Here is a 25944-nt window from a genome sequence, read left to right as displayed (position 1 = left end):
AAGAAGGGAAAGAGAAGAAAGGATCTAAGACACCTTATTCTAAACCATAGAGGAGGCAACAGCCTCCTCCACCTGTCCAGTCGCACAGGACAGAAAAAAACACAGGGGGGAGGAGGTCGCTCTGGCCTCTTATAGGGGGAAAAACTGTTAGCTAATTAAAAGTTCCACCTGTCCTAACAGCACACAGGGGCAGGAATACCCCATCTTGTGCTGCTGTTTGGCGTAGGGGGAATGTATGTTTGCTTACTGTTGGGAAGCCTGAGTTCGCACTTCAGTTTGCGTGTGCTACAATATCCAGCCTGCAGGAGCCTATCAACAGATATATCAGCAGAAGGAGGAAGGAAAGGGTATCTCTGCACCCAGTGGCGTAACTACCGCCGTAGCAGCAGAGGCAGCTGCCACAGGGCCCGGTGACAGCCGCTACTGCTGCTATCATTATACTCGAGGGTCTTTTTGGACCCCCGAGTATAATGATCGGCAGCCCAGGAGAGGTAAGAAACATAAAAAACACCGTTATTTACCTCTCCACGATCCGGACAAGCTTCGGCCTAGTCGTCTGATGTCTCATGACCCCGGCCTGCCTCCCCTGTCATGTGACGTCTGACGTCATTGAAGATCGACTACAGCGGAGGACTGCAGCGGAGCCGGGAGATAGGTGAGTAACAGAGTTTTTTTTTTGTGTCTTTCTCCCCCTGGTCTCCGATTATTATACTCTGGGGTCTGAAAAGACCCCAGAGTATAATAATTGTTTATGGGGGTCCACCATGGGACATAATACTGTGTGCAGGAGCCACTAAGGGACATAATACTGTGTGCAGGGGCCACTATGGGGCATAATACAGTTAAAAGTTTGCCACGGGGCCCCGCCATTCCTAGTTACACCACTGTCTGCACCCCTTCCTCTGCTGATTGGAAATCAAACCAATGACGCCAATCTTTCAGTGGGGGAGGGGGGGGCTGTCATTCATTAGAGGCTAATTATAGGGGTGGAGCCATTCCTCCTTTGTAAAATGATGTCCCTCTACTCGTCCCCAACAGCTCACGTTCGAGTAACTGGAATTCTGTCTTCCTCATTTTCAATATCCAATAGGACTTACACAGTATTGTAAGTGGCTATTTTCTTGTGGCCAGCGGGCATACGCAGTCGGCTTTGTCCTAGGCCCGAGGCCTAGAAGTTTGAAGCCAACCCCCAGAAGAAGACACCAAGAAGACCCGTTTCTGAAGAAGATGGAGTCGGCGTTGGAGAGTTCTCTGGCAGCATTGGGGATGCCCCCAGTGTTGTTTGAGTGCTGGGGCCTGTCCCCAGTGCTGCGGGATAACTCATTTGCATACCGGCGAAAAACGGGATTTAAACCGAACGGTGGCTCAGAGAAGACATCTAAAGGTAGGAGAAGAATAGCCTTTCTTAAGGCTATTCCTACGTGATAGGCAGAAAAAAATGAGTTTAAATGATAGGATCTCTTTAAAGTAAACTACTCCAAAACGGAGGGCCTTCGCCTGATTCTCCCAGCAGCAGTAATATTCCAGCTCCGGGCCAGCTTCTCATTGTGCTGGCAGCACACATCTCTGATACACCTGGGGATCTACATCTCTGCTAAACTCTCTGAACTATACGCTCTCAATTTTGCAGTGTTGGTGCTGCAAAACTGACAAAGGTACAATTCTACATTTTCCTGCTTGAACCTTCAGACCGTTTGACATTTATGCCTATGTTACAGGGTCTTTCTTGCCGCTTACACCACAAGTAGCTTTGCTTTCCCTACTGCCAAATCTTGTTTCCAAACTAAAAAAAAGGCCTTTCTTACAGTAGCTAGGACAGTCCTCCCTCATCACTGAACTGGCGTACTGTCCCTCCGTCCATCAAGGAATAGACAGTTAAGCTTGATTGTGCTGTTTCATCCAGATATAATCATACCGTTCATTCATAGATTGTATTCTTTTTAATGCTTGCTGCCACCTGCTGTCCTTTTTCTGTATGACAGCCTGTAGTTAATTCTGTACATGCCTTCACTTCCTGGTTCAGGGTAACTGTTTCCTGTTTTCACTTATCATTAGTCTCCATTTTCTCTGGGAGAGACACCCTTGGACTGAGCAGCAGAAGGCATCAGTTTTCGACCACACATACTCACACTCACTTATCACAAACTTCACTTATGAGTAGTTGCTCACACTTGCTGTACCATCCTGCTTGTTACACCTGTATTCCTGGAGAAGTGCTGCATTTCCATCACATGCTGTATGTCCAGTCTTCCAAATAAACAAGCCTGAACTTCACCATTCCTGATGTGCATCATCTCTCCGGACGCTGAGCAACATGGTCCTGTCTGCCCTGCATTGAGGAAACGAAGGTAGGACCTCTCCCAGCCCCTATCCACCTGCCACATCTTCATTCGCCTCATGTGGGGACAGAACAGTCGAAAACTGCCTTAAAGCCCGGCCCCAACCTGTAGTAACCCCTCTGCCTGCCCATATATCACAACTCTGCTCTGCTAAGAAACTGTCTGCAGTGTCACCCTAGTCTGCATTGTGTATAGAGACTCTCTGTATGTTATACAACATTGATGCAGATTGTCGGACTGCAATACCCCATGATTCTCCAAAACAGCTTGGGAATCTTGTCAGAACACCTTAATTAAGCTGCACTGCGGTTTCCAGGCCCCAATTCAAAAGTCCAGTTTCTTAAAGAGACAGCGCACCTTAAACCAAAATGGCCGAAAAGGACTCTGCATTGTCTCCCAGTGTTGAAACAGATCAAATACAACCCGATACTGCTTACCATGAAGAACGGGAAGTAGAGTCAGCACCAGAAGCAGGCCAAGACTCACGACCTGTACGCTCTCTTAAGCCAACCATAAAGGTCCTTGAGAACTACCATTACATGAAGGATGAGTTCAATGACAACCTGCATGACCTATGGGAACGAGTCACCTCCCTCATGTCAAGCATCCAACGCCACAAAAATGATGCAGCTAGCCTACAGGACACTATAAAACGGCTAGATGCGACCCATGGAAGGTACAAGAGGTTATCCACAAGGTACGCTGCCTTCCTAAAAGACTCTAATATTGATGAAGCCTTATCAGAGCTAAGCAAAGCAGATTCCACAAACAGAGAAAGGGATGCTGCTGTGCAAGATGCCAAAGATAAAGCAGAGCTCCATATCACTTATCTGCAAGAAGCCAGATCTAACAGGTCAGGCTCATCCAAGCACTCTTCTCGATCATACAGATCATCCTGCTCAAGAACTTCTGCCCTCAGCGACAGAATTCTAGAGGCTCGTTTAAACGCAGAGCGATCCAAACTAAGACGTTCCTACGCAGAAAAGAAAGCAGAGGCAGAGGCAAAAGCCAAGAGAGCAGAGGCGGAGGCAGAAGCCAAGAAAGCAATGGCAGAGGCAGAGGCAGAAGCCAAAGCAAAGATCCTTCAAACAGAAATGGAGGAAAAAATTGCATTAGCTGAAGTAACAATACTCGAGCAAGCTTTGAAGCAAAACCTCGACCCAATTTGCCTACCACCACTGGAAGAAGATGATCCAGCCGTTCGTACCAGAGTCTACGTACAGAGACAGATATCTGCAGCACATGCCTTCTCCAGTGACATTCTACCCGACAATGTGGAAACATCCAAGTCAGCCCAACCTACGGTGCCAGTGTTACCCACAGCATCTGCAGAGACCCAAGACCAATGCCATAATGTGTCCCCTCAGGAGCAGCAATCATCACAAGACGACCACAAGACGCATTCCAGCCCATCTCCACAGTTCAAGCCGCAGTCATCGAAATCTCCAGAGGTTAAACCACAGCTCAACCCTGCAGCGACATCATTCTACCCAGGAGCAATTCACCCTTTCACGCCACACAGCTTATACGCCCAAGGAGCACCACAAGCTAACACGGCAACAAGGAGTGAAGGATCAGACATGTCTGAATTTGCCAGGTTTATGGTGAGCAGAGAGCTGATCAGTACCAGCCTCTCAAAGTTTGATGATTGTGCAGAGAACTACAGAGCCTGGAAGGCTACCTTCAAGGCCGCCATTGCCGACCTCAACCTATCTGCGGAACAGGAACTCGACCTTATGGTTAAATGGTTGGGTCCTGACTCCTCAAACCGTATCAAAAGTCTTCGGACCGTCTATGTGGGGCAAGCGGAATCAGGTCTCGCTGCTGCTTGGCTAAGACTCGAAAGAACCTACGGTAGCGCTGAAGCCATAGAAAGGTCCCTATTCAAGAGACTGCAAAATGTTCCAAGGATCAACCTTAAGGAAGCCCACAAGCTTCTGGACTTGAGTGATCTGCTTATGGAGCTGGAACTTGCAAAAAAAGATCCTCGTCTGTCTGGATTGTGCTACCTAGACACCGCCCATGGGGTGAACCCAATCGTCTCAAAGCTGCCACATAGTCTGCAAGAGAAGTGGGCGGTATGTGTCTCCAGGTACAAACGGTCACATGATGTCACCTTTCCTCCATTCATTCAATTCTGCAAGTTCATCGACGAACAGGCCCAAATGAGGAATGACCCTAGCCTAGACTTCCTGGAGTCTAACACCGCAGCCACAGCAACATCCTCACCAAGGTATGAAAGCGTCACACATAAACGCAAGGATTTGAAGAGCAGTGTAAGTGTCAGAAAGACTAACCTGCCACTACCTGCGGTACCCACTGATAAACAGCACACTGTTTCCTCAAGAGATAAATCTTTCAATCGTGAGTGTCCCATTCACAAAAAACCACACTCGTTGAACAAATGTAGAGGCTTCAGGTCCAAAACTATGCTGGAGCGCAAGAAAATACTCAGTGAACTTGGGGTGTGTTTCAAGTGCTGCGCCTCTTTAGAACACATGGCCAAGGACTGCAAATCTGCCATTAAGTGTGAAGAGTGTCATAGTGACAAACACCCATCAGCTTTGCATCCAACCTCAGCCACCAGCGATCCAGCAGTCGCAGTTACCTCTAGTCCGGCTACAAGCCATGGCGGGGAGCCACAGGCTAACACCAAGTCTACCACAGCGGTCTCCTGCTCATGCTCAGAAGTATGTGGGGAGAGCCAAAGTGATAAATGTTGTGCTAGGATATGCCTAATCAGAGTTTATCCAGAAGGGCAACCAGAGAATGCAGTAAAAATGTATGCCATCATTGATGATCAGAGCAATCGATCCCTAGCTGGACCTAAGTTCTTTGAAGTCTTTGGAATCAAAGGACCAGCGATGCCCTACACTCTGAACACTTGCTCAGGCCGCATAGAAACTAGTGGCAGGAGGGCACAAGGTTTCATCGCTTCTCCCATCAATGGAGGCGTAGAAATACCCCTACCTACTCTAATTGAATGCGATCAAATACCAAACCAAAGGGATGAGATTCCTACCCCAGAAGCTGCGTTCCATCAACCACACCTAAGGCACCTAGTCAACGTTATCCCACCTATGGATACAGACGCTGAAATACTACTTCTGCTTGGCAGAGACAACTTAAGGATACATAAGGTCCGCCAACAGTGCAATGGTCCTGACTACGCCCCCTACGCACAGAGACTTGACTTAGGGTGGGTAATCATAGGAAATGTGTGCTTGGACCGAACATGTGTTGATTCCTTTAAGACCTATGTACGCCGGGACGGTCGAACTACTTTCTGCAAACCATGCCCTCGTCACTATGATGTGAAAGAGAAGCCCCCAGATCCCGTACAACTACCTGATGCCATTCCTTCTCCCTATGCAGACGACTTGGGAAAATCAGTGTTTCATACAACTAAGGATGACAACAAGGTAGCCCCATCAATGGAAGACAAGGAATTTGTCAGGATAATGGACAATGAGTTCCTTAAAGACAAGACTAATCACTGGGTTTTTCCCTTACCCTTCCGAGCCACCAGGGTAAGACTCCCGAACAATCGTGAACAAGCTTTGTCCAGATTCAACTCCCTCCAGCGTACACTTAGCAACAAACCAGAGATGAAAGAACACATTATCACCTTTATGAGCAAAATATTCCGGAATAACCATGCGGAGCCAGCGCCTCTCTTAAAGGAAAATGAAGAGTGCTGGTACCTACCCTCATTCGGAGTGTATCACCCACGGAAACCTAAGCAAATTAGAGTTGTCTTTGATTCAAGTGCCAAACATCAAGGCGTATCTCTCAACGATGTCCTCCTCACAGGTCCTAATCTAACAAATAACCTAGTAGGAGTGTTGATGAGGTTCCGGAAAGAGCCCATTGCCATCACCGCTGACATTGAACAGATGTTTCACTGTTTCATAGTCAGAGAGGACCATAGGAATTTCCTCAGGTTCCTGTGGTACAAGGACAATGACCCCAACAAAGAGATGGTGGAGTATCGCATGAGGGTGCACGTATTCGGGAACAGCCCTTCCCCCGCAGTGGCAACCTATGGTCTGCGGAGAACCGCACAAGAAGGAGAGTCCGAATATGGAATAGACGCCAGAGACTTTGTAGAGAAAGACTTCTATGTAGATGATGGACTAAAATCTCTACCCACAGAAGAAGCGGCGATCGACCTACTCAAGAGGACCCAAGGTATGCTGTACCGAGCTAATCTTAGACTGCACAAAATTGCTTCAAACAGTCCGGCTGTCATGAGAGCCTTTGAGTCGAGTGACTACGCTCCAGTATTCAAGGACATAGACCTGGGATCAGATTGTCCACCTGTGCAGAGAAGCCTAGGCTTGAGGTGGAACCTGTCAGCCGATACCTTTAGTTTCCAAATCAATTGCGCAGATAAACCATTCACTAAACGTGGTGTCCTGTCAGTGGTGAATAGCTTATACGACCCGCTGGGATTCGTAGCACCAATAACCATACAAGGTAAATCTCTTCTGCGACAACTTTCCGAAACAGTCAAAGACTGGGATGCCCCACTTCCCCCTGATAAGGAATCAAAATGGGAAACCTGGAAACAATCTTTGTGTGCCTTGGATGAAATCCATATACCAAGATGTTACGCCAGAACCTCACTCGCTGCTAGCACTAGAAGGGAACTTCATGTGTTCTCGGATGCATCCATGGAGGCCATTGCAGCAGTTGCCTATCTGAAGGTAACGGGACCCGACAATCAAGATCACGTTGGGTTTGTTTTCGGCAAAGCTAAGTTGGCTCCTAAGCCTGAACACACTATTCCCAGGCTTGAGCTCTGTGGCACCGTGCTTGCAGTAGAACTCGCAGACTTTATACAGCACGAGCTGGACGTCAACATAGATAACGTACAATACTACAGTGACAGTAAGATCGTCTTAGGTTACATCTACAACCAAACAAGACGCTTCTATGTGTACGTCAGTAACCGCATTGAGAGAATAAGGAGATCTTCCAAGCCCGAACAATGGTACTATATCCCATCCGAACTTAATCCAGCTGACCATGCCACTAGACGTATGTCTATAAGTTCCTTCGCTAACTCTTCTTGGCTTTCAGGTCCTAAGTTTCTGTTGGAACAGAAGGGAAGTGAATGTGTCCAGGAAGTCTTCAGCATTCAGGATCCGGATGGTGACCCAGAAGTCCGCTCCGAGGTTAGTGCTTTGACAACAAACACTAAAACAACCTCTAGCCTCGGTTGCCAACGCTTTGAACGCTTCTCCAATTGGATGAAACTTGTCAAGTCTATAGCAAGGTTAGTCCACATTGCGAGATCTTATAACAACTCACATGAAGACAAAGACTGTCACGGTTGGCATGTTTGCCATAAACCACTCTCTGCCGAGGACATTTCTCACTGTGAGTCCCTTATAATACGTTGCGTCCAGCAGAGCGTATTCAGTACTGAATGGAAATGCCTATACCACAAGCAGCAAATCCCTCTCAAAAGCCCCATTGCTCATTTAAATCCAGTGATGGACAGTTTTGGTTTGCTGAGAGTCGGTGGTCGTTTGAATCAAGCCAAGATTGTGGCTTCAGAGCAACATCCTTGCATCATACCCAGTAAACATCATATCACTGATCTATTAATCCGGCACTTTCATGAAAAAACCGAACACCAAGGCAGGCAGATTACAGAAGGCAAATTACGGTCTGCAGGACTTTGGATCATAGGTATGAAAAGACGTGTAGCAGGAGCACTACATCGCTGTGTTCAATGTCGTAAAACCAGGGGAAAACAGGTACATCAACAAATGGCTGACCTGCCCTCTGACAGACTGAGTGCCGAACCGCCTTTCACCTACGTTGGCCTAGACGTCTTTGGGCCATGGATGATATCCGCACGCAAAACTCGAGGCGGGTATGCCAACAGCAAACGTTGGGCTGTATTATTCACTTGTATGAGTGTACGTGCTGTCCACATAGAGGTAATAGAGTCTATGGACACTTCCAGCCTGATCAACGCTCTCCGGCGTTTTCTAGCGATCAGAGGACCAGTGAAACAGTTAAGGTCCGACCGTGGAAGCAACTTCATTGGTGCTTGTCGAGATCTGGATATCAACATCAAGCCAATTCAGGATCAATTGGCAGAAAGAGGTTGTACCTGGATCTTCAATCCTCCACATAGTTCTCACATGGGAGGTTCCTGGGAAAGAATGATTGGAATCTCACGCAACATCCTAAACTCTATGCTTATGGACGTGAACTCTTCAAGGCTCACCCATGAGACTCTGGTCACTCTCCTGGCTGAAGTTTCGGCCATAATCAACTCAAGACCACTCGTCCCAGTGTCAATGGATCCCGAAATGTCGACCATTCTTACGCCAGCTACTCTTCTCACCCAAAAGACTGGGAACCCACTAACCATCAGCGAAGAGTTTACTCACGCAAACACCTATCAGAAGCAATGGAAACGGGTGCAATACCTCGCTGATTACTTTTGGAACCGGTGGAGAAAGGAATATCTCGTGATTCTCCAAGGAAGAAGAAAATGGCGACAGAATAAACCAAACTTGAAAGAAGGAGACGTGGTGCTAATGAAGGAACCACAAGCTCAAAGAATCGACTGGCCTATGGGAATCGTTACAAAGACTTTCCCAAGTCAAGACGGTAAGGTCCGGAAGGTGGAGCTGAAGGTCCTTAGGAAAGGTGAACCTAAGATATTTCAGAGGCCAATCCACGAGCTCGTACTGATACTACCAGTTGAGGACATTCCGGTAGGATGAACCATGAACAGAACACTACCCTAGTACTTCGTTCATTGGATTACAACTAGGTCGGAGATAGTTTGGCCTAGTGCGGCTTCTCCGATCCGAAGATGGGTATCTTTGGATTATCTCAGGAACTGCCTGTCATTTACCTCGTTTGAAGTTATTATTACATTGTATGCATATTTGTGTTTGTTTTCTAGGTTATTGGACTTTAAAAAATATATATAGTGAAATCCCTTACGGAATTTCAGACGGGGAGTGTGCTGTTTCATCCAGATATAATCATACCGTTCATTCATAGATTGTATTCTTTTTAATGCTTGCTGCCACCTGCTGTCCTTTTTCTGTATGACAGCCTGTAGTTAATTCTGTACATGCCTTCACTTCCTGGTTCAGGGTAACTGTTTCCTGTTTTCACTTATCATTAGTCTCCATTTTCTCTGGGAGAGACACCCTTGGACTGAGCAGCAGAAGGCATCAGTTTTCGACCACACATACTCACACTCACTTATCACAAACTTCACTTATGAGTAGTTGCTCACACTTGCTGTACCATCCTGCTTGTTACACCTGTATTCCTGGAGAAGTGCTGCATTTCCATCACATGCTGTATGTCCAGTCTTCCAAATAAACAAGCCTGAACTTCACCATTCCTGATGTGCATCATCTCTCCGGACGCTGAGCAACATGGTCCTGTCTGCCCTGCATTGAGGAAACGAAGGTAGGACCTCTCCCAGCCCCTATCCACCTGCCACATCTTCATTCGCCTCATGTGGGGACAGAACATTGATCATATCTACCAGATGGAGCATCTCGTGGCTGAAGATAGACAACATTCTGATAAGATTACCCTATTGTGGTTTCCATGGACTTTTAAGACCGACCCTACATTCCATACGTGGTTGGGTTCTGCCACTTAGGACTTCATCCAGCGTTTTCAAGTAAATCCACCTGAGCAGTCCTGTCTTTTCTTATCTGTACTTTGATATTCCCCCTCTATCCTTCTCGTACTGCTTAGCCCTATAGCGACTGTCTGAGACATCCTTTGCCCACTCTCCAATTGTTGCCTATGCAACTCTTCGATATATGTGATCTGATTTTGTATTTGCCTTATATCCACCTTGTGTATTACCTATTGGGACCTTGAATGGTATTACTTACAACTCCACTTGTAATGTCTCATCAACGAAAATTAACCACTTCAGTACCAGGCCAATTTGTGGTCCAGGACCAGACACATTTTAGGTTTATTTTGTATGTGCGATTTTGAGGGCTGTAACATTTTTCCCATATGTCAACTAATTTTTGCGTCTTTTTTTGGGAGCGCATAGGGCTTTGTGTTTAAATTTTTTTTTATATCCGGGAAAATATAAACAAAATAGGAGTGAAATTGTGTCTGGTTTTCAATTTATTATTATTATTTTTATTTAATAACACAAAGTACAACTGAAAAACTTTATAAAATAGTTTTTCCTCTCCGTTACAGTAATTTTTATTTTATATGGTGTCATCGGAGGTGGGGCTATAACCTTTAATAACGGCGTTTTATTAGCATATTATTAATTTTTTTTATTATTATCTTACTTTTTTTTTTTTTTACTTTTTTTTATTATATTTTTATTTAATATTTTTTCCAGATTGTGTCCCCATAAGGTGATAAGAGACCATTGGGGACATCTGATCACTATTTTTTTTTGTACTGGAGGCTGATTTCTCCTATAACTGGGGCTGGTACATTTAGCCTCAGTTGCAGGAGGAATCCAGCCTCCTGCACGCTGTATATACATGGTATACAAAGCTGATCTGGGTCCTGTAGGACCCAGCAGCTCTTGCAAGACTCTGCTCCCGGCGGATCACGTGACCGCCAGGTCAGAGGGCAGCTGAATTATGGCAGCGTCCATAGCTGTGTATACGGCGCTCATTGAGCGCTGTATATACAGCGATCAAGATGGCAGGAAAGGTAATAAATCTTCCCTGCCATCTCTCTGGGAGCTCCGGCTGAAGTTACAGCCGGCTCCCAGCTTCAGTAGCTGCACGATCTCTGTGCAGCTACTGTGTTCTGACTGGATGTACCGGTACGTCCTATCAGAACTAGGCAACCACTATCCGGACGTATATAGTCTATGGGCAGTCTGGAAGTGGTTAATATAGATTTAGTATGTAAACAAAATAAAATAGCAGGGTGGTCTCTGGCATTGTATTTATTAGTGTTTTATATAACAGGCTGCAAGGCATTGCTTTGATACAGCTGCATAGGAAGTGCTACAGGATTCCTGTCTGAATGACATTGGGGGCTTACACTCTGCATAATGGGCTACATTAATTTCTGTGTAGATAACACGGTACCCACAAAAGTGGTGAGGAGTTTCTCTAATAACAAGCCATGGATTAACTCTGATATAAAAGCTCTTCTCAAAGATAAAGAGAACCTTCAAGGCTGGTGATAAGGAATGCCTGGGGATGTACAAAAGGAGCTAAGGCGACAGGTTAAGGAGGGGAGAGCCAATTACAGGAGAAGGATGGAGCAGAAAATGGCTGAAGGATGTGTCAGTAAAGTATGGAATAGCCTTAAAGGGATTCTATTATTAAAATGACATTTTTTTTTGTCCCTAACACGTAGGAATAGCATTAAGAAAGGTTATTCTTCTCCTACCTTTAGATGTCTTCTCTGCGCCGCCGTTCGGTAGAAATCCTGGTTTACTTCTGTATGTAAATGAGTTCTCTCGCAGCACTGGGGGCGTCTCCAACGCTGCAAGAGAAATCTACAGCACAGCCTCCATTTTCCTCTGGAACAGCCTCTCTCTGTCTTCTTCCGGCGCTGTGGTTAAACTTCTACGCGTACGTAGTCGGCTCAGCCATCGGGCAGAGCAGACTGCATATGCCCACGGCCATTTTTTTGTGGCCGTGAGCGTAAGGGAAAGGGCCAGCTCTATCCTGGGGAGCCCCCTGGACCCAGTACAGGTGGTGGGTGACAGAAGGACACTGTCCGTGGTGAGCTCCATACTGGAGAATAAATCCCACCCCATGTATGAGACTGTGACAGCACTGGGCAGTGACCGACTGCTTCACCCCCAGTGTGAGAAGGAGCGCTATCGGAGATCCTTCCTCCCAACCGCGGTCAGGCTGTATAATCTACATCAGGCTAAGCGGAGATCACTCCACACAGAGAACTAAATGATCCTGAGTCTTTTTTTCTTTTCAGTTGCTATGACTCCTAGTATTTTTTCTATCTGCTATGAGCTTGTATGTGTTCTTTCTTGTAATATATTACTGTATTATACATGCTACTGTAACACACTGAATTTCCCCATAGTAGGACTATTAAAGGATTATCTTATCTTTTATTTAGATCTGTCCAATGAGTAATACCCACTGTACAATGTACGTGTAATGAAGACATAACCACTAGTTGAAATCCATTATTTTTATTGACTGCATTATTCCCTATTACAAATGGAAGAACTGGCATTTGTGAATGTACCAAGGTTTATTATATACAATCTATATTCTCAGCATATTATAACATATTAACAACATCTTTGTCTTCAGGAATCTTATTATACACGTAGTGCATACGCAAAAATACAACAGTCCATAAAAATAGAGACTAAAAGCAAAAAAAAAAAAAAAAAAACTGGCACCAAAGTTTCTGAATTCCCACCAACCATAGATTTCCACTAGAAAAATAACCAGATAAGGAATTTAATAAGGATATTCGATAAAAGTCAATTATAAGTATTGCATGAAAATATGCTTATTCATATAAAACATCTTCAAGTCTCAAGTATCAACAGGGGACACGTATTAATGCATGGTTACAGGCATATGGAGACTACATGCAGATGTGTCCTTCCTTACCTGTACTATGCGTGTCACAGGATGACCAGCTTTACAAACCAACATGATTTTGCAATTTTGTCAAAAAAACCCCAAAATGATTTACTACATGAACAAGTTTTACGTTCAGAATGAGCGAGCGTAAACTCCATGTGAAGGCTCCTAAAAGGTGTGATTTGTCTCAAAGGAACAATAAACCTAGAAATAAATGATAAAACAAAAACTTGTCCTCAATTTTAGCCTGTGCGAAAGATTTTCCAAGGATTGTGAAACAGACAAATGAAGGGCCTTAGGGCTCATGCACATCATAGTTTTATCCACAATTGCAGATCCTAATTTGTGGACAACATACTGATACAATGCGGACGTGTCTTTTAGCAGAGTGCAGATCAGTATTTGTGGACATTAAATCCACTACGGTAGTGTGCAGGAGGCCTTAATGTTCCCGGAGAGATCCTGTTGCAGACAGTTCAGACTCCATGACTGATTTTGTATTCTGATGTTCCATACCATTCTGATTTTTTCATAGCGTGTCCTAACTCCATTAATACACACAAGCCGTCATTGTCACCATATCCCTTTAGCCTGCATAGCCCAGGACTGCGTCCTATCAGGTTAGCTGGCAGTACTGACACATAATTTGTTTTGAAAAAGTAACCAAAGTATAACCACAGACCTCTCCTATATAAACAATGATACATCTAGCGTAACAAGCCAAATCTAGAAATGACGACCTCCCATCAGAGCCTATTCAGAGCAGAGCAGTATATGGTCTGGACTGACTCATCATAGTCATTGGGCCAAGTCACGTATTCCATTATCTGCACCGATAGTCTGTCTCAAGATAACTGCAGCATCTGCAGTTATCTTGAGACTGCAGCATACCTCCAGTTATAAAGAACTTTTCAGAAGTGAACAGTGAAGATTAATATAAGAAACTTTGTAACATACAGTTAACAAAATCTGTGTCCTAAGCCACTTGTTAGAACTCTACGGAGAGGTGAGGGGGAGGAGGATGCGAACTTGCACCATTCTGTGCACTGATAAACTCTTATCTTGAAACATAGCAGTGTTAAAAAAGCTATCCGAGTCACACTGTAGCAGATGGTAGCCACCGCAGTTAATTTTGTGTATGTGTTTCTCAAGCAGCCTTCTCCTCCCCCTTCCCTTGCCATAGACTAATATGTAATAAGTAACTCTGCTTCATACCTGGAGAAGGAAATATATTTCTTTAATAAGATATATTACACAGTTTCTTATATTCACCTGCACTGTTCATTATGGAAAGTTTGGAGGTTTAGCTTTAAAGAATCAGATCTTATCAGACATCTGAAAAAGCCCTAAGGAACCTACAACCACCTCCTAAGACTCCTACAGTGCTGCTTAGAGGCACTTTATCTCTATGTGCTATGAATACTATTACAAAGTGCACCAATGTCTCAGTGGAAAGGTTTGTATGTGAATTCTATTATAAAAAATATATATATTACAAATATAAACACACCATTAAATTATATCCTGAAACCCAGAAGATTTTCTCTAAATTCTCTTTAAATAAAACACAAGAATCAACATGAACAAGTCAACACATTTTTAAGACTATGATTTCCATTTAGATCAGACATTAGACTCTGTATACATTGCATTAGTGTATAGGCTTGTGACGGTTGCTATACAGTGGCATCCATCACCCATAGGGTCCCATTCTAAGAATATGAATATATTTTGGGAGCGGTCCTCTGTATAGTAAAGGGCGGTCTACTACACTTTCCTAGACAGATGTAATAACCACTGGTTGATGCATACTGGGCAGACGGAGGCACAAAGGACACTTAATGTACTTGGTTTGGTGAAAAGGATCTATGAAAACATTAACATATATATATATATATATATATATATATATATATATATATATATATATATATATATATAGAACCTTTCCTGGGCTATAGATGAACTGCATGCACAGATGCTATATGTACTTACACCCCATTTACTCTGGCCAGTGTAAACCGTCCAATCTCCTACCGTCTCTTCTAGGGACCGTTATCTTGTGCTTTTAGGATAATCTGTCATATAATAAGAATGCATTGTATCAATACACAGCTACGGAGCCCCTGACCCTGCTGCAGCTTTAAGGGGTCTCCTGACTTCTAGTACAATGTTCACTGGACTTGTGCAATAGTCTAGGCATAGTAAAGTAAAATATACCCTCAAAACAGTGCCCGGTGCTGATAAAGATCCTACGGTGTGACTCATTATTATGGTGGACTTACACATGTATACTGTTGCTGACTACAATAGTATATAGCAGAACGTACCATAGTCTAATAAGCTTCATTAAAGTGTACTTATAAAGCGTATAGTGACATATCAGAACTTTTATTGATGGGGGGCTGGGTGCAGTGAAAGAAGAGCGCCATTGTGCACTGTGTCCCTTCTACTGTCATTGGCTTTGCTTGGCTCTGTTGGGAGATGTGAGCAGAGTGGTCTACAGACCTATTAGCTTTCTAGGAGCGCATGGGGGTTAGGGTTACCCATTGTTTAAAATATCTGACATATCACAAGGACATGCCAGAAATGTCCAGAATCTATAGGTACAATTTAAAGGGGTTTTCCAGGACTTGTTAATTGATGACCTATCCTGGGACCCCTGGATCAGCAGTTTGATGTGTCCGCGATGCTACAGTAGTTCTGCTTATATTTCACGGGCCATGCAATGTCCCATTCATTGGTCGCATGGCCTGACTGTAGAGCCCGCTCAAGAGAATGGGCTGGGCTGTACATTGCTGGGCTTTGCAAGAACCGAAGAGGCTGCAGAGCTCACCGAAATGCTGCAGACTCTTCAAACAGATGATCTGCCAGAGGGCCAGGGGCCGTACCCCTGCTGATCTTGATGTGATGACCTATCCTAAGAATAGATCCATTATTTAGCCTGTAAAACCCCTTTAAGGCTACGGCCTTACGGGACGACCCGCAGCTATAAAACGCTGTGGGAAAAATCGCGGCAGGAACACATTGGAGTTTTCTTCCGCGGACTTTCAGTTACAATTATATCTACGGGGCAGCGTTTCCATACATATAATTGACCTGCTGCGATTTCCAAAACCGTTCTGTGGGGCCCCGGCCTAGGTCTTAGAATGTGTGCTCTGTCTCCTAGGATCCTGGAGGCATTGGCAGTATGCGGTCCTCTAATATCTATGGTGGAGCTCATCAACCTTTTTAGGTCATAAACCAGTTTCCAATACAATAAAATCACCTAATACGGATATAACCAAATATTATGATTTTACCTTAGTGTTAATTGATCTAGATTTAACCATAATACCAAGTTCTAATTATGACTATCACTAGGCACAATGGAATCTGCAGCTGCCATCCGCATTGGAAGCTCATGCAAGGGGCCCCAAGTACCACAAGGAGCTTCTGAACTCAAGTAGGAGAACTGTAGGACCCTATGAGACCAAGCTCTGATGTATATTCAGTATATCAATCAATAATATCTAACCTGTGATGTCACTAGTACAACAAACTGGTGATGTAACTGGTACAAACTCTCTCTCCCATCATGCACTGGCAGTGCCAGGTTTTCAGGGCATGCTACAAATTGTAGCTTTGTAATATAGAGAGAGTCATAGTATGGAGAACAATGCAACCTTTGGTAAAATATCTAACAATCTGTGACAGTAAACCTCCATGCAGTGGTGAATGACTACAAGGACTACAAAGACCTTATGATTCCAGAAGACAGACAGGTAAGTAAAATGTTAATTGGCATCATTTGCATAAAAAGCTTGTAGTTTTGCTGAAAATTAAAATAAAAATAAAAAAAGGAACCATTTTTTAGTCAGATGACATGCATCTTGCATTTCATTGGTCAGCGAGACCAAAGAGGATTTATTGTCTTTTACTATTTACTCTTCCTTCGTTTCAGTCGGTTCTGTGGAAGAATCTTCAGGGATGTTCTCGTCATTTACGCTAGAAACTGCAGCATTGTCCACCTCGGCCAGAGATTCACCTGCTGGAGCCACTTCTGAGGAGTTGCTCACCAGATTCTCAAAGGAGATTAAAGAGTTTTGTTCGGCGAGTTCCTGATCCAGGTCAGAGGGTGAGAAGGGGATGTCAAGTGCTGCTCCTTCAGACACTGTGACTTGTTCTGTAAGAGAGGGAAGAGAGGATTAATGAAGGAAATGAACGTTTCACAGGATTTTATGTTGATCACCATTGGATTGGCAATTTGGTGTGATCGCCCTTTAGAGGAGGAGTCCTGGAAGTGATCATACGGCCCCCACAGAGCCCTGATCTCATCATCCAGTCTGTCTGGGATTACATAAAGAGATAGAAGGATTGGAGCAAATCTACATCCACAGAAGATCTGGGCTTAGTTCTCCAAGTTCTCCCTACCGAACTACTTGAAAACTCTGGGCACGTGTACCCCGGAGAACTGATGGAAGGCAAATGGCAATCACCCTGAATATTAAAGGGATTCTACCATTAAAATCTTCTTTTTTTTTTCTCCCTAACACGTTGGAATAGCCTTAAGAAAGGCTATTCTTCTTCTACCTTTAGATGTGTTCCCCATTCCGCCGTTCAGTTAAAATGCCTTTTTCTGCCGGTATGCCCAATGCTGCGAGAGAATTCTCCAGCATCGCCTCCATCTTCTTCAGGAACGGGGTCCTCACCGCATCTTCTTCCAGGGGTTGGCTTTAAACTTCTAGGCCTCGGGCCTAGGGCAAAGCTGACTGCGCATGCCTGCTGGCCACAAGAAAATGGCCGCTTACAATACTGGAGTGTTCTCTCACAGCATTGGGGACGCCCCCAATGCTGTTTAAGTGCTGGGGCCCGTCCCCAGTGCTGAAAGAGAACTCATTTGCATACCGGTGGAAAACGGGATTTTAACCGAACAGCAGGGCGGAGAAGTCATCTAAAGGTAGGAGAAGAATAGCCTTTCTTAAGGCTATTCCAACGTGTTAGGGAGAAAAAAAAAGTTTTTAACGGTAGAATCCCTTTAACCCCTTCCCGCCGATGGCATTTTTTGACTTCCTGACCAAGCTCGATTTTTCAAAACTGACGTGTCACTTTATGTGGCAATAACTTTGGAACGCTTTAACTTACCAAAGTGATTTTGAGTTTGTTTTTTCGTAACACATTGTACTTCATGTTAGTGGTAAATTTTGGTTGATATGTTTTGTGTTTAATTATGAAAAAATAGGAAATTTGGTGGAAATTTTGAAAAATAGAAATGATGTGCATTGCATACAGATAGTCAGACCGCCAAAATTATATCCTAAATCTCATGTCCCAGATCTCTGCTTTATGTCGGCATCAAACTTTAGTCACCCTTTTATTTTTTATGGACATTAGAAGGTTTACAAGTGAAACAACAATATTCAAAATTTTCAAGAAATTTCCAAAACCCATTTTTTAAAGGGCCTAATCCAGTTATGAAGGGGTTTTGAAAGACTCTTGTATTAAAACCCCCCATAAGTCACCCCATTTTCAAAACTGCACCCCTTAAATAAGCCAAAACAACATATACCTAGTATTTTAACCCTATAAGTGCTTAACAGGAATTAATACAAAATGGAGGTGAAATTTTCAAATTTGATTTTATTTTACTAATATTTTCGTTTAGCCCTAGAATTTGCACATTCACAAGGGGTTAAAGGAGAAAACGCATCCCAGAATTTGTTAGGCAAGTTCTCCCGACTACCATAGTACCCCACTTGTGGGTGTAAACTAATATATGGACGCACAGCGAGATGCAGGAGGGAAGGCGCACCAAGGAGCTTTTAGAGGGCAGATCTGGCTGTGATCAGTTTCAGGAACCATGTCGCATTTACAAAGCCCTTGAGGAGTCAAAACAGTGGAAACCTCTAGAAAGTGACCCCATTTTGAAAACCGCACCCCTCAAAGAATTTATCAAGTGATGTAGTGAGCATTAGTAACCCCGAAGTGAATGTGTAAACTGTGCGGAGTAAATTGGGTACACCAAATCCCATTCTATTTTCCCACTAGCTCCTATGGCACGGACGGGGAAGAGGGGCATTTTGGGGGATCAGCGCTGGTATATTATCTCTCATAAGCTCTAAATATGGGGGGTCCCCTGAAAACCCTCGCACAGCTTATACATTTCCTTCTAGTCGCAGCCACTTATGTCCTAATGATTTGGCGACTTTTGGGGTTTTTGTCTTCACATTGTACAAGCTAAATTTTTATTTTCTGGCAATGTGGCCATATGAGGGCTTGGTGTTTGCGGTATTAGATGTACTTTTCAATGCCACCATTTTGGGGCCTGTAACTTATTTACTACATTTTATTAACTCTTTCTGGGTGGGGTGTAAAAGGAAACATCAATTCTAGCATTGCTTTTTAGCATTTATTTTTTTCCCCGTACAGCATAAGTAACATGTTACCTTTATTCTGGGGGTCAGTACGGTTACGGCGATACCTCATTTATATTATTTTTTAATGCGATGCTATTTGTGCAGAATAAAATTCAATTAAGGGAAAAAAATCAATTATTTTTGCATCGCCATCTTCTGAAAGGCATAACATTTTTATTTTTCGCTAGACAGAGCTGGTTGAGGGCTTATTTTTTGCGGGAAGACCTCTTCTTTTTATTGGTACCATTTTGGTTTTCATCTGACCATTTGATTACTTTACTTTGAACATTTTGTAAGGGAAAGGTGGTGAATAATCATTATTTTGTGCGGTTTTCTACGTTTTTTTTTTTTTTTTTACGACGTTCGCCGTTCGGGTTAAATAATGTTTTAATTTTATTGTTCAGGATATTACGCACGCGGCGATACCAAATATGTAATTTTTTTTCTATTTTTCTTTATTTTACATAATAAAACATTTTATATGGGGAAAAAGGGGATTTTTGGGGCTTTATTTAGTTCTAATTTATTTTAAACTTATTTAAACTTTTTTATTTTTACTTTTTTCTAACTTTTTTTTTCTGTCCCCATGGGGGATTGAAGCAGTGATCTGCTGATCACTGCTTCAATAGATATATGCTGCAATACACGTGTTACACGTGTATTGCATTGTATAGGAAGTTGTCAGCCTGTGTAGACGCACAGGCTGACAGCTTCCTTTTTAGGCAGGATCAACCAGGTGCGTGAAGGGGGTAAGTGATGGGGAAGACCCGGGGTCACTGATCAGACCCTGGGCTGCCCCCTACGAACACCGGCACCCCCCGAAATCGGCGCCATTTTGAAACGAAACCCCGGAGATGCCAGCGGTGCTGTTGACCGCCGGCATATCAGGGGTTAACACCCGCGATCGGACCCGGTTCCGACCGCGGGTGTTACAGGGCATTGTCAGCCGTAACATACGGCTGACACCCGCATGCAGCCGCCGTACTAGTACGGCGGTTTGCGGGAAGTCCTTCCTGGCTGCGCCGTACTATTACGGCGGATGTCGGGAAGGGGTTAATGGGATTCAGATTTTCTTTTGTTCATTTTGTTAATTGACAAAAATTAAGTAATATCCCTTCTATTCCTGAAAGCATTCTTACTTTGCAGCACTCTCCAACCTAAAACTTTTGTACAATCCTTTTTATTTTTTCAAAACCTCTTTAAAAAGGACTCTCGCTGCTCCCAAACATACTTGAGGACACCCCTACTCATATGGCTTGTGGTTGGGGTATATGGCCCACAAACAAACCAGTTTATTTATTTTGCTTACTTACATAGTGCCCATCCATATCCACAGCACAACTAGTTCTGGAGTACTTGGCATGTTCATATATTACATGGGTGGGCTCTACATCTAAATGGCCACCATGAGACAGAGCGTGTCTTCTGCAGCAGGTACCCTCATATTAAGGGAACTGAGATGAGACAACCCTCTACATTGCATAAAGTAGATGTACAAAACATTCCCTTTAAAGAGAAAATAGTACTCAGTGTTAAGGAGCCTGAATTAGCCACCAACACTGTTTACTCAGCAGATGCTGAATATATTCGGGATTCTCTCTGGCCATAGATGCAGGAGAAAGCGAGTGAGATCACCAGGGAGGGAACCAGCAGGGGGGATATTGTATTCCTGCCAGATTTTCATGTTCTTTGTATAGTCTAGACAAAAGCGCTAGTAAGATCCTAAGATCTGGTGTGGACAATATCAAAGCAGGAGAAATCTTAGAGCTACTTTTAAAGGCACTTTCCAGCCTTAAAAGGCTTATTCATACCAATGACCTATCTACAAAACAGGCCATCAGTAGGTGATCTCTGGGGTTCTGACACCTGGACCCTGCACAGATCAGCTATTCTGGTAACCTTATAGCAGTGGACAGGCAGAGCATGTAGCTGCTCCTATTCATGTATCCCTGTCCACTGTATAGCGGTAGTACCAGGGAATCAGCACCACTCAGCACCACTCAGCTACACGCACTCCCTGCCCACTGCTGTAACCTCTGTCACCCGGAGGCTGATAAAACAGCTGATCTGTGCAGGATCTGGGGGTTGGACACCCACTGATCACATACTGATGACCAAAAAATTCTTTAGGGGCCATAAACCATTTTAAGTGAAACTCTGCCTTAAATCCAATAAATTATGTTTAACCCTATACACTCCTCAAACTAACTTATCACTGGATAACATGAGATGAAGGTGAGAAAGAGAAGACAAAAAGGGGGACAGTCTTGCCATCATTCAGCAATGTTGATGGTTATATTCAACAATTTCAAGGGTTGTCTCAAAAGACATATAAATATCATAGGGGAGAACCCCCTACTCAATCCCCCATCCATGTCAGAATGGAGAGTAGTTCTGTAACACAGTCTCCTGCTCTGGCAGACCTGTTACATCAATACATTACATGGACAGCCATTTTCTTGAATGTCCATCATGTAATGTTACATTTCCCCTGTAGGGACTGCTTTTTAAAACGGGGGTGCTGCAAGAGATAACCCATTTTACCATGAGACATACCGATATAAGCATTCAGCTCTTCAGCTGTCAAGATCTTGTCTGTGCCTGTGGGGAGATCCGGCGTAACATTGAGGGGAGGAGGGGATGTCACATCCAGAAGTTTTGTAAGATCTGGAATCTCCGGCGCCAGAACATCAAGGCTGTCTGGAAAACCTATTGTAGATATAAAAAAGAAAAAAAATTGTCAATGTTATTAGGAAGTGGGCCAGGAGAAACCAAGAAATTACTGAGGTTGTGGCCTTGTGTTGTCTCATATCCCATATCTTCGCCAGACTAACAATAACTCAATACAAAGGGCGAGTTTTCCTAAATCAGTACCTGGATTTACAACTCTTTGTACCGGAGGGGGAAGGACAAGTGAAGCTTCTCCGGGATGAACATGTGCATGGTCTGAACATGTCTCTGTGTCGGGGAGCGCTTCTGTAGCCTCGTCTGTATGGATTTCTGGGGCCAGAAGAGGAGCCTGAAAACAGAATAAAAAGGGACACTTTAAGATATAATACAGCACATGGACAGGTTCCGGTTTATAAGATTTCCATATTAATTTCTAAAACTAGTCATTTACTATAGCAAAGTATTTTGGGTCACACTGGGGAGAATTCATCATTTCTCCTAAGGGTCTCTTCACATGGCGGAAAAGGTTTCGGCCATGTGAATTCTCTTCGCGGCTAGCCACGACGGGATGCCAATGTAGTATATCGGCATCCCGCTCCTGATTAGGCCCGAATGAATGGGCCTAATCGGGAGGGAGACGAACTGCGGACGCTGCGGTTGACTCAGCCGTAGAATCCGCGGCAAGATAGGGCATGTCACTTCTTTCTCCAGCTAGCGGCTCCCATTGAAGTGAATGGGTGCCTTTTTTGCAGGCCGATTTTGAGGCGGATTCCGCGTCAAAATCCGTCTGCAAAAAACTCAGCACAAACATACCCCAAGCCAGAAAATTGGTGTACAGGGATGATATTGAGGTGTATGTTTGGCACAAGGCCCTTTCTTGCACCAAATGTGCGCCTCAAGCCCCAATCCACACCTTGCCCTCCGCATGGGTGTTGCGGGGAAGGCCGAGGGGCTGCCCTCTATGGATAGGTTTTGAAAACCAGACAATATGAAGTTTAATAACAAGTAATAATATAAAGAATAACACCCATGAATACAGCTACAATATAAAAGTTATATCATGATCATGTACTACTTCATTTATTGAACAGGTCTCATACCTCACTATATCCATTGGTTGGAGGTACAATAGGTTCCTGAGGTGGTAACGGTGAAGGAGGCTTTATCTCATAATTCTTGTTTGGGGTGACGGGCTGTGAGGGAATACGATGCAAATATCCATATCCAATACCACACCCTAAGCTGGAAAAACAAAAAAAAGCAGTGTCAGGCACCATAAGCTGTGTTGAAGAGTTAATATGAGAATTGGATGACCATTTAGACCAATACAACCATCACACAAGAGATGTCATTTCAGATAGCAAATGTGATTCTGATCAATGGGATGTGAACATTAATATGAAAGTATTTTACAAGCTATGTACAATGACCTGTAGTCTAGAGATAACACTTTCTACATATATGTGTTGTAGCCTTCCATAGTGGAAGCCATAATGTGCGAATCTATTGATGGATCCCAACAACCTATCATGAGCAGAGGGAACTACCAATACAGCCTCCAGAGACAGTGTGAACATACCTTTAAATATACTTAAAATCATTCATCACCTTTCCACAAGATAGAGAAGGGTCTGATCACTGGGGGGGTCCTATTGATTAAGAGAACGAGAGTCCCATGTCTCTTGCTTGAAAGGACTAGCGGTCAAGAATGTGTGCTGGTTCTTCAAACAAATACTATAGAATTGGCTCAGATAGCCATGACACTTTGAATGGAGTGTCAGTAGACAAGCTCAAATTTGACAGCAACTCCTTCCGAAACAGGGCACAGAGAACCAGTGATGGGTAGGGTTCCAGCAGTCAGACCCTCAACTTATCTAACGGTTTTCACCTGCATAGCGGAGAGGTGCTACCTCTCATTAGTGGCTATTCACAGAACCGGGCCGAGACTCAACCATTTGTTTATTGGATCAGTGTGGAATCGGCATGGCATCTATTTTCTTCATGCACCCATAGTCTGAACTGTAAAAAATAGAGTATACTCTATTTTTTTTTTGGATCACAAGCACCACAAATCATTGTGTGAGTAGGCTCTTACTAGAACACCCCTTAATCTGGTATAAAAGGATAGTATATTTCAACCATTATACAAACACAAATATGTATAAGACAATTTTATTTTCTGACATCACAAGATACAAAAATATCACACATATATGTAAAAGGTACAGGATGAAGTCTATTTAGCATATTAATGTGAATGTTACCTTCCTTCACCACCCCATGCTCCATTGGGGGTTACATACACCTCTCGGCACGAATCGGTGTCTGTGTTGTAAACCAGCAGCTTCAGTGGTTTTCCCTCATGAGACTCTATCAAGGCATAGAAATCCTCTGACTAGGCCAGAAAACATGACAAGCATTTTACGTTAGTCTGCGGCTCCATACAGGTATCAAAAATTTTTATTTAATGTGAACAATATATAACTACTTTAGATACCAACCTACTATTTTTCAGGTAATCCAAACTAGATGGATTGGACAAATTCACAATATAAAATTCCCATGGACTCTAAGAAGTAAAAGTGCCCTGGAACACCAATGTCCTCCCTTCAAACTGCAAAGAGGTGACAGGAAGTTCTACTTACCTTCATTGGTAGTCCTGAATTCCCGGACCATCACAGATGCTTTTATAAGTAGTACTATTAAAGGCTGCCCCTAAAAATGTCCCCTAGTGTGTTCCTTATCCCATAATACTGACTTTATCTGCATATAAATATGGGTAAAATGTGTCCTGTAATCCTCATTCACACATGTAGTGTTTGGAGGACGTCTCTTATAACACAAACTGCTGCATCTGTGCAAAATTTTCCATATAAATCTCTAACACCCAACAACGGTAACTTAGATGATCTCATACAGTGGATGGAAAGGAACAGTTTCCTGCAAAAAAAAAAAAAATTACATTTACCTCTTGCAAAATCTGATCCGATCCCACTATGTAATCGGTGTGTGCCTGTAGGCCGGCCAGTGCTGCTGGTGAATTTGGTTCCACATCCTAAGAAAAAACAAAATATCATCTGAATCTGGACATATCTGTATCTAGGTGTGTGTATGTCTGTCTGTATGTATATATATATATATATATATATATATATATATATATATATATATATATATATACAGTGGCGGCCAAAAAAAACGCACGATTTCACAAAATGTAATGTTTGTCTTTTTCCATTTCTATCCTCTTTTCTCCTGGGTGACGAGTATTTGGCAATTTTGTACGTCACGTGACATTTTTCAGTCGATTTCGTAGTAGGAGGTACAAATATCATCTGCAGGGACTCAATTTATAAGCATCACATACATTTCACATAATCCACCCCCATTGTGTCACCAAAATTGTCCAGACTCATAGAAACATGATAGATAGTTCTGTGTGTTCCATGACTACGCTTAAGATCCTGTAAACCCTGTAAATTGTCAGGCAGGGCCTTCAGGAATCAGACTTGTTTTTCCAGAAAAACCCACAGATGCTCAACTGGATTGAGATCTAGGTTATGAGAAGGTGAAGCCACAACCTTCAAAGAGTTTTTCTACTTTAAAACCTTTATGGCAAATCCACAAGATATATCATAAACGTCTCCCCTTCCTCCCGCTTCCATCCCCTGTCCCTACCTGGGGGTGGAACTTGGGGGAAGGGGTTATTTTCAGAGATAGTTGCAGGTCCCAGATGGACTGCATCTATCAGAAATGTATGGCATATCCACATTTTTAAATGATATTGGGGCAGAGGAAATATCAGGAACACCCTTCTGACAGTGGGTAGAGATCGGTGCCGAAACTAACGGCACCGATATCTCCAGCCCCGGGGCACATAACCGGAAAGCATTCGGCGAACTGTCAGCTTTCTAGCAGTATATAAAACCGCATGTGCCCGATGACATGAAAGGTACTCTTTAATGCAATGGC

At 43.5% G+C, this 25944-nt stretch overlaps 1 protein-coding gene across 1 annotated transcript in view; it reads right to left on the bottom strand.

Annotated features, from left to right (window-relative positions):
* Positions 1-12501: 12501 nt before the first annotated feature.
* Positions 12502-25944, bottom strand: part of GORASP1 (golgi reassembly stacking protein 1) — a 29387-nt gene continuing 15944 nt past the window's right edge. Inside the window, exons 4-9 of the mRNA XM_075271499.1 lie at positions 24941-25027; positions 24237-24367; positions 23073-23214; positions 22177-22321; positions 21859-22011; positions 12502-17072 (exon numbers count right to left, since the gene is read on the bottom strand). Of these exons, the coding sequence (XP_075127600.1) occupies positions 16831-17072; positions 21859-22011; positions 22177-22321; positions 23073-23214; positions 24237-24367; positions 24941-25027 (900 nt within the window). The 3' untranslated portion in view covers positions 12502-16830. The remainder of the gene's footprint in view (positions 17073-21858; positions 22012-22176; positions 22322-23072; positions 23215-24236; positions 24368-24940; positions 25028-25944) is intronic.

The sequence above is a fragment of the Leptodactylus fuscus genome, chromosome 4, assembly GCF_031893055.1.
Source record: "Leptodactylus fuscus isolate aLepFus1 chromosome 4, aLepFus1.hap2, whole genome shotgun sequence".
Taxonomy (NCBI): domain Eukaryota; kingdom Metazoa; phylum Chordata; class Amphibia; order Anura; family Leptodactylidae; genus Leptodactylus; species Leptodactylus fuscus.
Note: the sequence above shows the minus strand (reverse complement) of the source record. Positions and strands in the feature narration are given on the sequence as shown.